The 17,778-nt window shown below is 43.8% G+C and overlaps 1 protein-coding gene across 4 annotated transcripts in view; it reads left to right on the forward strand.

The window, feature by feature from the left end:
- The window catches only part of cdon (cell adhesion associated, oncogene regulated), a 223,234-nt gene that overhangs the window by 117,432 nt on the left and 88,024 nt on the right, over nt 1–17,778 (forward strand). For all 4 annotated transcript variants that reach the window (XM_038779247.1, XM_038779246.1, XM_038779244.1 and 1 more), the window contains 2 exons: nt 10,675–10,803; nt 12,017–12,292. In XM_038779247.1, coding sequence (XP_038635175.1) covers nt 10,728–10,803; nt 12,017–12,292 — 352 coding nt within the window. In that variant the 5' untranslated portion in view covers nt 10,675–10,727. The remainder of the gene's footprint in view (nt 1–10,674; nt 10,804–12,016; nt 12,293–17,778) is intronic.

Here is a 17,778-nt window from a genome sequence, read left to right on the forward strand (position 1 = left end):
AGACTTGCAGAAAGCCGAAGAGACACACAGAAAGAAGGGAGTAGTAATCCCAGTTTTTCTCTCTCCCTGTGGCTTCGAAAACTTGGTGGCAGAAAAGTGTGTGACTGGCTTCCGGAGGCAAAATCCCTGATTGAGATCGGTGAGAGGCGTGAGCCAGCAGCTGCTTGATGGCTTAACAGAAACAACTTGCACTCTCTAGCTAAGAAGAAAAAAAACACACAGGCAGGACTAGAAGCTGCATTTAAAATTAGAGTTTCTGTACCACAGAACTTTAATTTTAATAAAGTCAATTACCTAAATGGGCAGAAGCAGATTGTGGAAAAACTGCAGTGCCGGAATTCTCTATTAACTGTATGCAAGTGCGGGACGTCAGGTGACGGCAGGCGGGAGGCAGCCGCACACTGGAAGGGCTCCCGCTCGGGAACAGAAATTTGGGGTTTTAACGCCCGGTCCCAGGGCAATGGAGGCTGAAAAAGCTGTAAGAAGGCACAGGGAGTAGAAATGTCCAAGCTTGGGGGAAAAACGGCCGTGAAAAAGGGGATTAATGAAAGTCTGCCGGTGAGTGGAAAAGTCAGCGCAGGAACTGAGAGGAAAGCAGAGGCTGGAGCACCAGGGGAGGCCGCATCGCTCACAGCAGAAGAAATTACCAAAGTGATGTTTGTGGAACTTGAAAAACCGTTCATAAAGCACATGGAAGCGATGAAGAAGGAAATGGGAGCGGTATTGAAAGTGCTGGTGGAGGAGGCGATTGCCCCGGTGAGAGCGGCAGTATCAAGCACAGCGGGAGGTGCGGGAGCAAGGTGATACACTGAAGGAAGTGGAAGAGGTGTTATTGCAGCACAGGGATCAACTCGCCTTGATGGGGAAGGAGTTGCGGCAGGTGACAGACCAACAATGGCCTGCGAGCCAAAATGGAAGATCTAGAAAACCGATCCAGGTGGCAGAATCTGAGGATCGTGGGTCTGCCCGAAGGGATGGAAGGCCCGAGGCCAACGGAGTATTTTGCAATGATGTTGGCGGAGCTATTGGGGGAGGAGGATGATTCCTCTCGATGCAAACTAGATCGGGCTCATCTGTCATGGAGGCCTATACCAAAGGCGAGTGAGCCGCTAAGAGTAGTAACTGTGTGTTTCCGTAGGTACAGCGTAAAGGGGAAGATCTTGTGCTGGGCAAAGCAGAAGCGGGTGGTGCAGTGGGCTGGAGCTGGTATACGCATATACCAGGACTTTACAGTGGAGCTGGCGAGGAGGCGGGCTGCCTTCAGCCGGGCGAAGAAGGCACTGTACATCAGCAAGATGCAGTGCGGCATAATATATCCAGCTAAGTTGAGGGTGACCTACAAATCCATGGACTTTTATTTTGAGACGGTGGAAGCAGCGGAGGAGTTTGCGAAGGCAGAAGGACTGTGGCAGAATTGAGAAATGGGACTGAGTGCGGGTCGTGTACCGATGTAGCCTCATGTAACTTTATTTTTTCACTGCGTGTTGGTTTATGTACTAAATGAGTCGACGCTGTATGTTTGGACAAGGGAAGAGTTGGGACTTTCATTTGCAATGATGGTCCTGGGGTTGTGTGCTAAAGGGGATTTCTTGGTTTTCCTGGGACTGGGCAAGGGGGAAGGAGACCCAGGCGGGGGCCTCCATGCTGGCCGGTTTAAGCCGGCCAGTGAACGGGAGTGAGGTGGGGGGAGGGGCTGCGGCCATCGGAGCCTGGTAGAACAGGTTTCGGTGAGTCAAACCGGGGTGAAAAGTTGGGGGAAGGAACCGAGGTTTCAGGGGGAGTTTACAAGAGGAAGTGGAGGGGAGGAGTCTGGGTGGGAGGGGGGGGGGGGGGGGGGGGGGAGGGTTTCGACAATTCATGAGTGCCATTCACGGTACCCTTTCGGGGATTGGATGGCATTGAATATTGGGGGCAGGGTTGGGGGGGTGGACTGTGTCAATGGTGACCGGGGTGATTCCCGATTCCTTTTTCTTTTCTCCTCTTTTGGAGGTTTAGTTGTATTTGATGCTTATATTGTCAGGTGGACTGTTATTTGGGGTGTGGTGGGAGGATGGGATCATTGTTGTTGGTAAGGGGATTGACATTGTATTCATTACCATTTAATGTTTGTTAGTGGGGGTAAATTCTGAAGAAAATGTGAAAATGGGGAATAAAAATATTTTTCAAAAAAAAGTGTGCAAGTGGCGCTGCAAATTTCTCCCATAAATGAAATGAAGAAAATTGCTTATTGTCACAAGCAGGCTTCAAATGAAGTTACTGTGAAAAGCCCCTAGTCGCCACGTTCCGGTGCCTGTTAGGGGAGGCTGGTACGGGAAGAATATTTAAAGTCTTTTCAGGATTTGCTTTCCTCCCTCTCTATGCTCATTGTCAGCTGTCACTGAGGTGTGGTTCAGGCACATGTTAAAAAGATCCCACAGTGATGTACAAAAGTTCTGATATAGCTTTCAACGCGCTTCTCTCAAGCAACATTGCTAGAAAATGAAAGCACAGGTTCTGGCCATTCATTTCATTTGTGGCACCTTGCTGTTTGAAAAATGGCTGCCACTTAACCACATAACGGTCACTGCACAAAGTAATTTATTGTATATCAAGTGCTTGGGATGTTTCTAGTCATTGTAATAAGGTAATATATAAATAATAGTTCTTTCTTCACATGAGTTTTGAAGTAGCAGATGATACAGAGCATATGTTTCAATAATGTGTGCGAGGGTGCAGTCAATGAGCAGCAGAGTCACTGACTAGCATTTTGTTTCCTTGCCCTGAACTATTCTTTAGGATTTTGGTGTCCGCTTTGTGATTGCCTTTCTTCCCACTCAGAGCAAAAGCTGATAAACTGCCTTAAATATACATTACAGCTCCCATCAGCTAGACCAGGCTAAAAATTAATAACCAACTCTTCTGCTATAAAACATGCTTGGAGGAGAATAAATATTATATGAAGTATATGTATAACTGGTGCTGCCATCTGTCCTTGCTAAGTAGTGCCTGTTGTGTGGTATTCATGGTCCTTTGATACCTTTCTCATTAATAATCTTTGACGGCAGATCCGTCAGGAATCGCCACTTCTAAATCCCAAGTTCCATCACATTAAAACATGCTTCAATGCTGCAAAAATTCTGAAATCCATTTTAATGAAAATTCAAGTTGAAATATAATGAACTAATTTAAAGCCGCACTTTCCTCAAGTGACCAGTGTGTGGCACCTACAGGCAGGATAGAATTGAAAACCAATTTCAAATAGTTAACTCTTATGTCTGGACATTTTCTCTGCTACCCGCTTAAATTTACCATGCTGGTTAGGCATTAGATTTGTGGCACCATTTAACAGCACAGCGCCTGCATTTGTGATTTTTATTTTAGAAAAGCTGCAAGCAATCCTGGATTGAAGTTCTTGCTGTGTGTTATGCAACATTGCTTGTGTTCGTGATCAGGCGGTAGCCTCCCTTGTCCTGAACATATACATTGAGACATGTGAATAGGTGTAGGTATATGGTCTTATATGTGTCAGTTTATAAATCTTTCCACAAGTTCCAGTTTATCTGGGCAATGCCACTTGTCCTGCCACCACTCCTACTAAGGATTACCATTTGGCTCTTTCACTTCACTCCATCCATCATTAGCAAGTAACTTTTTGATTTATTAATCCAATGCTTTATGAAACACTTTGCAAAATTATTTTGCTCCCTGACACCTCATCCCTGCCTCCATTACCATCCTAAAACCCCTTTTTAACCAACTTCAGAGTTTCCCCTCCTTTACTGTTCCCCAATGTATCCTTGCTCACCTAGTGGCTGCTTTATAAATGCAGTTTGCCATTGTTGCTGATTGCAGAATTATTTTCTTTATTGTCACATTGTAAAGAATATTAACCAATACACAGGTGTATTTCTAGCTGGATTGAGAAAATCGGACTGTTTTAAAAAAAAAATGACTGTCAGTTGCTGCATGCCAGTGAAACCAGCTGAGCAGATCTTCAGGGACACAACTACCTTCCAACCATATAGTCCTCCTGTCAGCAAAATTGAGCTGAATGGAGCGAATAAAAAGATGTCCACAGTGGGCCTGAGAACAAAAATGTTGGGTAGGTTTGGATGTGTATTGCATGAGTTTGGTGAGTTCTTGGGTGCTGTTTCTTGTATCTCATCAGTTAGGGATACCCCTGTATTGATGTCCAGAAAACTTTGCATAGTACAACCAAGTCTAACTTTGTGTGTCAAAACATTTTCCTCACGTTGTATAAGGACAACTTTCACCCATTGTTCCTGCCTGTTGAAGTTAGCAGAAATTCTGTCTCTTCTCACAAAGGTTTAAGCACAATTTTCTTTTTTTTCCAATTGTTATTTTATTGTTGAGTTGTAGAAGGGTAAAGCATGGTGGAATGAATAATGACAGTGTACATACAGGTAACATGGTGTTTGTGATCTAATGTAGATGCACCTTTACAATCAGAATTGAGGTGGGTTACTAGATGATGAACTGAAGGTCACTCATTGTCAGGGGCGTTAAACACTGGTTATGCATTACTGCTTTGTGGGCCCATTTATTATCTGCGGGAATTCAGTTGCTTGTTGTTTCCCTAGATTGTTTCTCAATCTAATCAAGTTCTTAGTTTGAAATTCCCATGGTGTCTGCCCTTTTTGCAGTTGTCCCTGACTGAACTCATAACATTTGAACAGTGTTCAGCATTTATGCTGATGAATGTAATAGCACAGCACAGCAAACAAGAATGGCAGTCAAACATACCCCCACCCCCATACTGAAACGGTAGCTGTGTTAGGTTTGGTTTGAGGCAGCTGTTCATTTTGTAACATAGTGAAACTGCATGCTGCCTTCGGCAAGCAGTGCTTTTGTGTTAACGGGATGAAATGTTTGCTTTTCTTTCAGTGTGGCTTCACCCTGCCGATGGATAGGCTCTTCATCTAGCACAGGCCTGAGTGCTTAAGCAAACGCAGCACTTTACTCACAGCAGGGCCTTCCTCGTGGGTGGAGGGGGAGGTGAACAGAATCATTCCTTATGCTGAGAAGCTAGTGGGGAAAGGACAGCGTCAGCTCAGGATCTGAGTCATTGACAGCCTGGGTGAAGGGGCAGAAGTTAAGGAGAAAAACAAAAGTATTGCAAGCCAAGCAATTGATCTTGTGAGGAAATTAAATTTTGCATAACCTTGGGAGCTAAAATATTTATTTAATAAGCCTCTTTTCCTCATTTTGATTTGTTTTAATTCCTGTGCATACTACTTTGTATCATCCATTTAGAATTACATTTTTGCAGTACATTAATCATGGAGTGATTTATAATCTAAATAAAGAATGGTAAAGCAACTACTTTTTCAAAAAAAAACTTGTTAACTAAAATATTAGTGTAATTTGATGCAAACTGTATTTGCTTAAAGTTTGTCTGCACCACGTATGTTTGTTGCTGTTATCTTACCAAGGAGCTTTTTATTTTGGCAGATCTGTTGCAGAGATTGCATCAGAAGTGTTTCAGGAATCGTAGAATCTCTGCAGTGCAGAAGAGGCCATTCAGCCCATTGAGTCTGCACCGACCCTCCGAAAGAGTACCCTAACCTAGGCCCATTTCCCACCCTATCCCCGTAACCCCACTTTTGGACTGTAGGAAGGAAACTGGAGTATCTGGATGAAACCTGCACAGACACTGGGCGAATGTGTAAATTCCACATAGACGGTCACCCAAGGCCAGAATTGAGCCCAGTACCCTGGTGCTGTGAGGCAGCAGTGCTAATGGGCGGCACAGTAGTTAGTACTGTTGCTGCGCAATGTCAGGGACCCGTATTCGATTCTCAGCCTGGGTCACTGTCTATGTGGAGTCTGCACATTCTCCCTGTGCCTGCGTGAAGTTCCTCTGCGTGCTCCGGTTTTCTCCGCAAATCCAGAAAGACGTGCTTGTTTGGTGAATTGGACATTCTGAATTCTCCCTCAGTGTAGCTGGACAGGTGCTGGAGTGTGGCGACTAGGGGATTTTCAAGTAACTTCATTGCAGTGTTAATGTAAATGTACTTATGACACTAATAAAGATTATTATTATGCCACTATGCCGATATTGGTAAATTTATTGTGATGTGACTGCATCCATCAAATGCTTCCAACAAGGGCAGCACGATGGCACAGTGGTTAGCATTGCTGCCTCACGGCGCCGAGGTCCCAGGTTCGATCCCGGCTCTGGGTCACTGTCCGTGTGGACTTTGCACATTCTCCCTGTGTTTGCGTGGGTCTCGCCCCCACAACCCAAAAATGTGCAGGGTAGGTGGATTGGCCACGCTAAATTGCCCCTTAATTGGAAAAATGAATTGGGTACTCTAAATTTTTAAAAAATGCTTCCAACATGTCTCAGTCATGCAATGTAGGGAAAGACAGTTGTGTTAATATTGAGGATTTCCCTTGCAGTTATAGATTTTTTGAAGTGGATGAATTTCAAGAACTTTCATGTATATTTTATGGAACGCTATGCATTTAGATTCGACAGTTGTCAGAAGATAACATTAATACATTCAGCTTGGACTGGGAGCCCAGTGGCTGAGGTCTTGACCTCATTAGTCTGCAGGTTTTCAGTTTGGAAAACGTATTTAACAAGAGCCCCATGTGAAGTTGTTATCACTCCTTTCTGTAGCATCACAACCATTCATACTGCGTCAGCTGAAGCTCTTGAATGAATTGTTAACCGTGACATCAAGCTATAACTGCTTCCCCAGCCATTCAAATACAAACAAAAGAATGACTTTATGCATTTTGTCAATGAAGTGTTTTTTTAAAAAAACTCTTCTAACTTTTCTTATGCCCATCCCACCTTTTTTCCCAGTCCAATGTATTACTGCTACTTTCCTGCTATTGTGGCGTCCACCTGTTTCAGTTGTACTGCCTCCAGTTCCTTAGCCTAAATGACATTATTGGTGTGTGACCATTCACAGTGCTTTTTAAGAGTACCCTATCACACATCTGCACATTCAACTGCAGTAACGGGACAGTGATCAAGAGCAGGAAACAGGCTCACTTTGTTTCTATTCGTCCAGAGACTCCGAGCCTATCAGCAGCCTTCCTCATATCCTGAGTGGGTAGTGTTGCCAATCAGCACCGGAGACGCCAATAATGTTGCTCCAATAATGATACCACCACAAGGTTTTACCGGATATCGATCAAAGACCAAACAACCAGTTAGTTAGTTCAAGTTCAATGATAGTTTATTTACACACAAGAATTACTTCGACATGCAACATAAAACACTACAAGCTAAATTACACCTAACACTACAACAACCTGTACTTAACTTCAGGCACCCGGCTTTATGCAAAGGAACATGGCCTTTGTTCGGCTCTAGCGTGGCTGGGTCTGGAGAAGTGACTTTGTTTCTGCTGGGCTCATCCGTCTGGTAGCGATCGTTGGTCTTGAACTTGTCTTCTGGTCGTGTTGCTACACTTGGTTTCAGATGTAGGTTGGGGCCAGGAGAGACCGAGCACCAGGGCCAAGAGAGACTGAACATATGGCAGTGTCTCTCTTTATCCTTCTGGGGTTTCGCGCTCTTTTGGGCGGACCTTAGCTTTGGACCCAATAATTCGGCAGGCTTTGATTACTGCCTTCAATTTTGGCCAATAAAGGGGTGGGTATCTTGAGCGGTCATTGACCTTGGCTTTTTGGGCTCCCTGAGCAAAGGGAGTGGCGCCGATGAGTCTGTTTCTGTATCTGTTATCTGCATACAGGTCTTTTGTTCTGGGGAAATGGGCCATGAGAATGCAAAGTAGCTGGGGGTTTCGATAGCATCTAGTTATGAGTGGCCAATATACATAAGCTGTGAGCGTCTTGAGTCCTGGGTTGACCATGGTCCTTTTGCAGGTGACCATATTTCGCAGGATCCTTTGTAAGTGGCCATCCCAGATGGCTACAGTAGTAGCTAACTTGGCACAGTACCAAGAATCCTGGGTCTAATTTTTTCTCAGCTCTCCAAGCTTAGCGAGAGACTGAAAATGTTGAATCATTTTGTTCTTTTCTGGTCCAGAAAGCCCAGAAACTCAAGAATTCGTAGTTCTGCAAATTGGGGCCCTGATTGTGAGGTCATTTTCTTTTAAATATAAAACTGTAAAGTGGTCAAAACTCAAAGCAGTAGCCTCGTAGCTCTTGGCGACTCCACAATGTAAAGGCAAGGTGGGATTTCAAAGGAGGAGTAGCAGAGTTTATTCATAGTTAAATATTTGGTGGTGGAACTTGTATGTTTCTCTCAGCCACCATTCCATTGCCTTAATTTTAGGAAAGAATGCATTGTTGCAGGTTATTCATCACTGGAATCATAGTCATTGTAAAATATCTACCAATACCATTGCATAGTTTTGGCCTTTATCAACACCCACACAGTGGCCCTTCGCTGTAGTATAGGGTGTTTCTCTTAGCAAGAGTTAATGTGGGACTGGAGAACTGCCCACCATGTGATGTAAAGGGTCACGCCAAGGGACCTGAGGCAATATAAGTGTGTGCAGGGACCTGTGATAAAGCAAGTTATACTGAGTTAGCTCAGTCTGAGCTATACTTTGTGCTTCAATCTTACTTTTGAACGATTGAGATGTTGTACGGGTTTGTTCAACATTTGAACAGCGTTTATTGGTAACACAACTATATACACATAGAAACTCTACATGACTGGTTATTTGGTGACTGTGATGATAAATGTAAGAATTTTTTTTTAGGGTTGCAAGGGTCTCCAGTACTGGAGATATTTATGTCTGTGTTCACAGGGAATATTTTATCCAGAGAAGACTTGCCCCCAGGTGATGATGATGGAATAATAATGGTTAATTCCTGAGGACGTTGACAAGTACCAACTGATATTAAGTGCTCAGCTTCAACCTTTCATCTTGAGCCATTGTAAACTGAAGCCTAGTTAGTTAACTTATCTAGGTTCCAGAGTTGGCTATCTCTGGGTCTGTTTTCCTTTCTGCATTAATGTTATTTGCCATGTTTCACAAATAACACAGCCCTAAAACTGATCAATTTGTGTCTGTCGAGTGGTGAGAGTAGAAGGGAATGTAGGCTGTAGAATCTAAACCAGACTGAATAGAAAATTAGCTACATCTTCCACTCCCAAATGACGACTCAAGTAACTCATGGCAGTTGGTGATGCTACCCAGGGGCTGACATCCATTTGGTCACCTGCTGCCTTGCCTAAGGAAATGAATATCATAAGCCAAATAGTCTCAAGATTGAAAAAAGTAATCCCTTTTTTAACAAAGGGAATGAACAAGCTGATTAGAATTGCCTCTGTACCGCGAGGCTGTATGGCTGCAGCAGACTATTAACTTGCTACTTGTGTCAGTTTTGGTGCCCAAGATGTCAACAGTTAAGTGGCAACATACCTTGCAGGTGACATGTTCTATTTTTTTGACGATTTTAGTTAAAAATATTGGAAGCATTCATCTGGAACCTTCTGTTTCTCGCGCAGTCTCTGCTGCTGTTTGAATATTGTTCCTATGTTAGATTGCTTTAAGGGTCCCAAGCAATCCTGAATTGTATGACAAAGGAAAATGTTAGATTTAATATGGTTACAGGCATCCTACTAAAAAGTTCAACCTCCACTTAATAACTTCAGTCTTGTATGTTTTTTTTATAATCAGTCATAGTATGTAGGTGCCGTTGGCTGGGTCAGCATTATTTGCCCATCCTTGAGGGCATTTAAGAGACAACCACATTGCTGTGGGTCTGGAGGTGCATGTAGGCTGACAGATTTCCTTCCCTAAAAAGCATTAGTGAACCATGGGTTTTTACGGCAATTGACAATGGTTTCATGCTCCTCATTAGACTTTTAATTCTGTATTTCTATTGAATTCAAATTTCACCATCTGCCATTGTGGGATTCAGACCCGGATCCCTAGAGCATTATCCTGGATCCCGAGAGCAATACCCTAGATTACTAGTCCGGTGACAATACCACTACCCCACCATCTTCCCATTTTCCAATTTGTCCAGCTTCTTGTTGCTCAGTTGAAATGTTGATGTTTAATGGTTTTTAAATGTTGAACTTGATATGAAATTGTATGAAAACTGTATTTTTCCTGTTTCGTGGATCTGTCTTATTTTTGTCGTATTAGGCTAAAGATGTTACAGTTCAATTTTCTGCAATGGTGCTTGGGACACTTGTTCCTCCAGGATATCAAAACCGGAGAAGAGCTGTTCTGTTCCCCTTTTTTTAAAAATAGATTTAGAATACCCAATTTTTTTTTCTTTTCTAATTAAGGGGGAATTTAGTGTGGCCAATCCACCTATCCTGCACATCTTTGGGTTGTGGGGGTGAGACCCACGCAGACGCGAGGAGAATGTACAAACTCCACATGGACAGTTACCCGGGGCCGGGATCGAACCTGGGTCCTCAGTGCCATAGGCAGCACTGCTAACCACTGCGCCACCGTGCCACCTTTAGCTGTTCTGTTTTCCAAAGGTCTCGTAATACAGGGTGTACCAGTATGATAACCGGAGGTAGCTCCTCCAGGGACGGAGAGGGAATATAAAGTAAACCTGTCACATTCCTGTTGTTACATACTTGTTTTTGATGTGTGCTGCAGTATCTGACCTGTAATTGACGCATCAGAATTAGGTTGTGCTGTAGTGGGCATTATGTGATTCTAACTGTCTTCCAGAAGTGGAATTTCTGTTTGTAATGAAAATTTCTTTCTCTTGCAGATTGTCCTGCCTTGCTGCGAAACCCTTCAGCCTTGCGTCACTGTCACAGTGCAATGGATCCAGAGACAGGGCATCTGCAATCACTATTATGTGTGTGGCTGACAGTTCTTTTCTCCTGTATCAGGGCAGGTAAGCTATGCTAACCAATGTGTGACTTGCTTAATTTAAAGAATTTCTGAAGTGCCAAGACAAATTGGCAACCACATTCCCACAGGGCACTACTCCATAAAAGGCAGAATAAAGAAAATGCCCGAGAGGAAAGACTGCCACCCTTCTCATATCCACTTTGCTCATTATAATATTCAAATGTAATTTAAACTTTCTGAATATTGTAACTCTACTTCACCATTCAGCAATGGTTAAGAAAATTATTAACCACCAACTAATATTAAATTTATCAAACTTGGTATTTAAGGACTTGTTGTTTCCAATATTAACACACAAATGTTGAATGGGTTCATCTGGCATTTCTATTTAAATGAATCATCAACCTTTTTGTTTTAAAAACCAGTGTAATATTTGTGTTTGCATGTGTTGGACATTCATATAATGAAAGAAAAGTTATTTCTACCATATTGTGACTGAATTATATTAAAATCTGCAACTGAGTTCCCTGATGCTTCACTTTGTGTACCCAAGCACATAGCCCCTGAACCCCTGGTAATCTTACCCAGACAAAACGGTCCTTTTTGTACATGTATCTCTTGTTTTTTGGAATTACAGGTCAATCAGCATTTGTAAAAAGGAAAGAGAGGTTATGGTGTTTTGCACATCTTTTTGTCATGCGTTCTGATGAACAGTTACATACCCAGAATATTGTTACTTTTATTTTTCTTACAATTACTGACTGACCTGTGTATTTCTTATATTTTCAATTTCTAGGATTTGCCGTTTTTCCTTTTTTATGTTTCTTATTCACTACTTCATCCTTTAAAAAATGTTGTGGGCCTGGAGTTTGGAAAGGGTTGTTGGCGGATAAAGCCCAACCCAGAATCCCAAGATCTCTTCGATATACGTCAAAAAGTTGGATAGTAAATAAACTTTTATATGTCATCTCCAGCACTCCATGTGGCTCACAAAGACAATTCCTAGCTTCTATTACTATGCTGACCAGGAACATCTCAAGTTTAGTCCCATGTGTAAACTGAACTTGACTCTAGTTGGAATGGGCCTTCGTGCCCTCAGCTAAAGGTGTTAATTGTTTTATATTTGTTGTGGATTCTATTCCCTGTCCCATGTAACTGATGAGAATTCCATTAAAGACGGCCCACTGTTTCAGCATGGTGATGATTTCAGAAGATAGGGCAGTTTCTAACCAGTCTCTTTCAATTCTTCCACACAGACCTGGCCCCCCACTTCTCCACAGAACCCCGTTCCATGATACAGAAACTAGGGGGATGGGTTCAGCTTCGCTGTGCTGTAGAACCTGCATGGGCACGCATTACATGGCACTTCAATGGACAAACATTAACAGACAGTGGGCAGAATGGAATAGAGATCCGGTCTGGGTCATTGAATATCTCGAATCTACAGATTTCCCATGTTGGGAAGTACCTTTGTGTGGCAAGCAGTTCTGTCGGTGCAATAGTGAGCAGACCTTCCTCTATTACCATTGCAAGTGAGTATCATTTGGGAAATGGGAGCGCTTTGCTGCAGGTTGTTTGACAGTGAGATGTGCAATAGTTTATGCGGATCCTTGGATCTGTTGATGCTCTGAAAATCTGACCTTTAACTAGTTGAGTGTACCAACAGCAAATACATGGCTAGTAATAGAGCAGTCATTTAAATCCACCCTTCTCTGCTGAGCAATTTTCATGTCTTGGCTAGACTGTTCAGTGTCAACCGGCACTCAGTACTTTATTGAGGCTGGAGAATGACAGAGATACAGGAGCAAAGTGCTGATTTTTTGGAGTTGAAGAAAACATTTTTATGGATAGCTTTGTTGCCAAGACATGATGTCACCTTTTTCCCAAGCTTCCCTTATAAAAGCAACAGATGCCAAGGTTGGCCTCATGTCCCCCGGGCAAGCAACAAAAATTTAGTCACAGTTTTTGCTCCTGATCTTTGCGAAAGTTAGTGATGCCTTCTGTGTTGGAGTAGATTGCAGACTCGCCCCAAGCTCACTCTTGATGGATTACATAGGATGTACAGCAGAGAAACAGCCTTAACCAGTCCATGCTGGTGTTTTTGTCCAACTCGCTTTCTTCCATGGTGTTTCTCATCTAAATCTATCATCATTATTTCCTTCCCCCTCAAATGTCTCTAGGGTGGCACAGTAGTTAGCACTGCTGCCTCACAGCGCCAGAGTCCCAGGTTCGGTTCTGACCTTGGGTGACTGTCTGTGTGGAGTTTGCACGTTCTCACCGTGTCTGCGTGGGTTTCCTCCGGGTTCTCCGGCTTCCTCCCACAGTCCAATGATGTGCAAGTTAGGTATATTGGCTGTGCTAAATTATCCCTTAGTGTCCAAAAAAGGTTATATGGGGTTACGTGGATAGGGTGTGGGCGTGGGTCTAGGTAGGGTGCAAAGAACAATACAGCACAGGAACATGCCCTTCAACCTCCCCTGGCAGCGTGTTCCTCTGTTTTAAAAAAAAAACCTGCCTCGCGCATCTCCTCTAAACGTTGCCCTGTGGACCTTAAACCTATGCCCCCAAGTGACTGACCCTGCCACCCTGGGAAAGAGTGCCCACTCTATCCATCATGCCTCTAATGAAAATAGTCCGAGGCGATTCAGCCTTTCCGCATAGCTAACACCCTCCAGACCTTGCAACATCCTGATAAACCACCTCTGCAAAGCCTCCACAACCTTCTGGTAAAGTGGCGACCAGAATTGTGCGCAATATTCCAAGTGCAGCCGTACCAAGGTTCTATACAACTGTAGCAAGACCTGCCAATTTTTATGTTCGATGCCCTGTCCAGTGAGGGCAAGCATTCCATATGCTTTCTTGGCTACCGTGTCCACTTGTGTTGCCACTTTCAAAGATCTGTGGACCTGTATGCCCAGATCTCTCTGACTTTTTATATTTCGAAGAGTTTTGCCATTTACTGTATATTTCCCCTCTATGTTAGACCTATCAAAATGCATTACCTCACATATTTGTCTGGATGAAACTCAATTTTCGATTTTTTTGCCCAAGGTTGCAACCTATCTATGTCCTGCTGTATCCTCTGACAATCCTCAACACTCTCTGCCACTCCACCAACCTTGGTGTCATCTGTGAACTTACTAATCAGTCCAGCTACATTTTCCTCCAAATCAGAATGTATACTACAAACAACAAAGGCCCCAACACAGATCCTTGTGGAACACCACGAGTCACAACCTTCCATTCAGAAAAGCACCCTTCTATTGCTACCCTATGCCTTCTGTAACCAAGTTCTATATCCATCTTGCTACCTCACCTCTGATCCTGTGTTGCTTGCATTTCTTTTTCTTTAATAAACATTTTATTTTATTTTTTAAAAATGTTTTTTATTGAGTTTTCATATTTTATATACAACATATTACAAATTATTAGAGAAAAAAAACGCGCAAAAATTAACATGTATATTTACAGGTAAGCATCTTCATTATAACAATTGTGGCCGCCCCCTTTAGCCGGCATACATATTTTACATTCCCCAATATGGGCGAGGCACATGTTTATAGGCATTTATTTATAGTTTGGTTTTCGATTAATTTTCCGCGAAGAAGTTGATGAATGCTTGCCACCTCCGGGCGAACCCCAACAGTGACCCTCTCGAAGCAAACTTGATTTTCTCAAGCCATGTCTGATAGCCAGGTCTCCGATTCGAGGGCTTTGAGTCCCTCCAAGCTAATAGTATCTGTCTCCCGGGAAGCAAAGGCTAGATCATCTGCCTCTTTCTCCTCCTGGATTCCCGGGTCTTCCGACACCCCGAAAATTGCCACCTCTGGACTCAGTGACACCCTTGTTTTTAATACCGTGGACGTGACATCTGCAAACCCCTGCCAAAATCCCCGAAGCTTTGGACATGCCCAGAATATGTGGACATGGTTCGCTGGTCCTCCTACACATTTTGCACACCTGTCTTCCACCCCAAAGTATCTGCTCATCCAGGCTACTGTCATGTGAGTCCGATGAACGACCTTGAATTGTATCGGGCTGAGCCTGGCACATGTTGCGGATGCATTGACTCTACTCGCGCATCCGCCCATAGACCATCCTCTATCTCTCCTCCCAGCTCCTCCTCCCACTTGCGCTACAGCGCCTCGGTCTGCGTCTCCTCTGACCCCATAAGTTCCTTGTAAATGTCCGAGACGCTCCCTTCTCCTACCCACCCTCTGGAAACTACCCTGTCCTGAATCCCCTTAGAGGTAGGAGCGGGAAGGTTGACACCTGTTTACGTAGGATGCCCCGCACCTGCAGATACCTGAATTTGTTTCCCCTCACCAACCTAAACTTCTCCTCCAGCGCCCTCATACTCGGAAAGCTCCCCTCTATAAACATATCCCCCATCCTCTCAATCCCTGCTCTCCGCCATATCCGGAACCCCCCCATCCATACTTCCCGGGGCAAACCGATGATTATTACAGATTGGGGACCAGACCGATGCTCCCACATGTCTCCTCCATTGCCCCCAGACTCTCTGGGCCGGCACCACCATGGGGCTGGTGGAGTACCGTGCCGGCGGGAACGGCTGAGGTACAGTTATCAATGCCCCCAGACTGGTACCCTTGCATGAAGCCGCCTCCATACGCTCCCATGCCGACCACTCCCCCACCACCCACTTCCTGGTAATGGCTACATTCACTGCCCAGTAATAGTTACTAAAACTTGGCAGCGCCAGCCACCCTGTCCCCAAATCCTCACGATTTCTTCCATCCCCTCTAGTTCGTCCGATACATACAGAAGCAGGTCGTCTGCGTAGAACAAGACTGTGTGCTCCATGCCCAACTCTCCCCACCCAGGTCCAGCCCCTTGAGGCTGTTGCTTGCTAACCTGTGACATGACTTTCAGTGGTTGGTTTATTTATACTCTGAGATTCCTTTGCTTATCTAACTCAACTGGACTTGCACTGCCCAAGTAATAAGTGACCTCCCTATTCTTCATACCAAAATGTAATAACCTTACATTTACTTGGGTTGAGCTTCTTTTGCCATGATTTGCCCATTCTGCAGTTAATGGTTGGTTGTGATACTGAAGACTCTCTGCACCCATGCGACCATGTTCGAACGTGAGTCAATATATAGGAAAGAAGGCGGGAAAGTTGGAGCAGTAATCCAGCAGTTACTTAAAAGCCAGGGTCAAATGGGACTATCCCTGATCTTGTATTGCGTAGCCCTGGTTTGGAGCTTTGCCCACTCCGAGCACATGATGGAAAATTATGATGTGGAACTGACTATTTTCCATGAACTTTTAGTTTTATGTTTACGCAACTACAACTAAAGACCATGTTGCTTCACTCCGGTTTCTTTTTTAAAATAAATTTAGAGTACCCAATTATTTTTTTCCAATTAAGGGACAATTTAGCATGGCCAGACCACCTAACCAGCACATCTTTGGGTTGTGGGGGTGAAACCCACGCAGACACTGGGAGAATGCACAAACTCCACACGGATAGTGGCCCAGGGCCGGGATTCGAACTCCGGTCCTCAGCACCGCAGTCCCAGTGCTACCACTGCGCCGCCTTGCTGTCATTTCACTCTGGTTTCTAAACCAAAACTATTTTTCCTTTTATTTTGCCTAAACCCATGTAGTATATCTTTTCAAGTTGGATTCTTTCCATATCGTTGCTAATGTTATCTCTAACCATTCAATTTAGGTGCTTGACAGTAAACCTGGAAATTACTTGTTATTTTTTAATCCCATCCACCTCACTGCAGCCTTTTCTCATTCCCTTGGCCATAGAGTGGCTTGGCTATGATTGCATCTTCATACAGCCTATTCTGAATAGGCAGCAACTGTGTGTGTCTTACCTCAGCAAATAGTTGGGAACGGCAGGGAAGAAAAAGGAAATGTGCTGAATTTCAGCAACTTGCTAGCTGTTTCTTCGAAGAGCGTTTGGAGATATTTCATCCTGTGAGCAGATCTGGTCTGGACTTGAGACATGCTGAAGAATGACCTATTGAGCAGAGCACTGAAGGAAATGTTCCCTATCTGATGAAGGGCGAGCGTGACTGTGTACATTTGAAATCGATATTCCTGTCCAAAATGATTTGCGAGAAACCTGTTTTTTTTTTTTTTCTGTTAAAATTTATTCCATTGAGGAACCAGCCTTCTGGAAAGAGTTTCACAGCCATATAAAGACTGTAATGGAATCTTAATTCCCCTCACTCTTTCTTAACCAGACCACACAGGCAGGCTGCATAACTGGGACCTACAGTAAATGTAAGCATCTCTTCTCCTCTATTAGTTTGACCTGAGTGCACTGAAAGTATTAATAAAGAATGCAGGAGTTTATTGATTAAAATAAGGAGGGCAAAGTGAAGCACGTTTAAAGGCGTAGCTTGGTCGTGTAAAATTCCTAACTATTCTGTATAATTTTTTTAAAATTTAGAGTGCCCAATTCATTTTTTCCAATTAAGGGGCAATTTAGCATGGCCAATCCACCTAGCCTGCACATTTTTGGGTTGTGGGGGCGAAACCCACACAAACACAGGGAGAATGTGCAAACTCCACACGGACAGTGACCCAGAGCCGGGATTGAACCTGGGACCTCAGCGCTGTGAGGCAGCAGGGCTAACCCACTGCGCCACCGTGCTGCCCTATTTCTGTATAATCTTGGGCTGGTATGTTGGAAGTAAAATCTTAGCTCGATATAAAGTCTTCTCCTATCCCAAGTCCAAAGAAAATGCAAGCTATGTCGCAATAGAAACTCTGATTAACTAAAAGGCTGCATTTTCATAGACTGTGAGCAGGACAAACCTTGGAACATTCTTCCTATCTTTTGCCTCCATGTCTCTTCTCTTTTTTTCTTTCTCTCTCTGTCTGTCTCTCTCTCTCTCTCTCTCTCTCTCTCTCTCTCTTCCCCCCCCCCCTCCCCACCGAGCAATGAGAAATCAAAAACCACACACCTGATTTAATAGAACAATAAATATGTCTCAATTCTATGGTTTATTTTCCAGTTACGATTTCTTTTTGT

This window comes from Scyliorhinus canicula, chromosome 19 (genome assembly GCF_902713615.1).
Source record: "Scyliorhinus canicula chromosome 19, sScyCan1.1, whole genome shotgun sequence".
Taxonomy (NCBI): domain Eukaryota; kingdom Metazoa; phylum Chordata; class Chondrichthyes; order Carcharhiniformes; family Scyliorhinidae; genus Scyliorhinus; species Scyliorhinus canicula.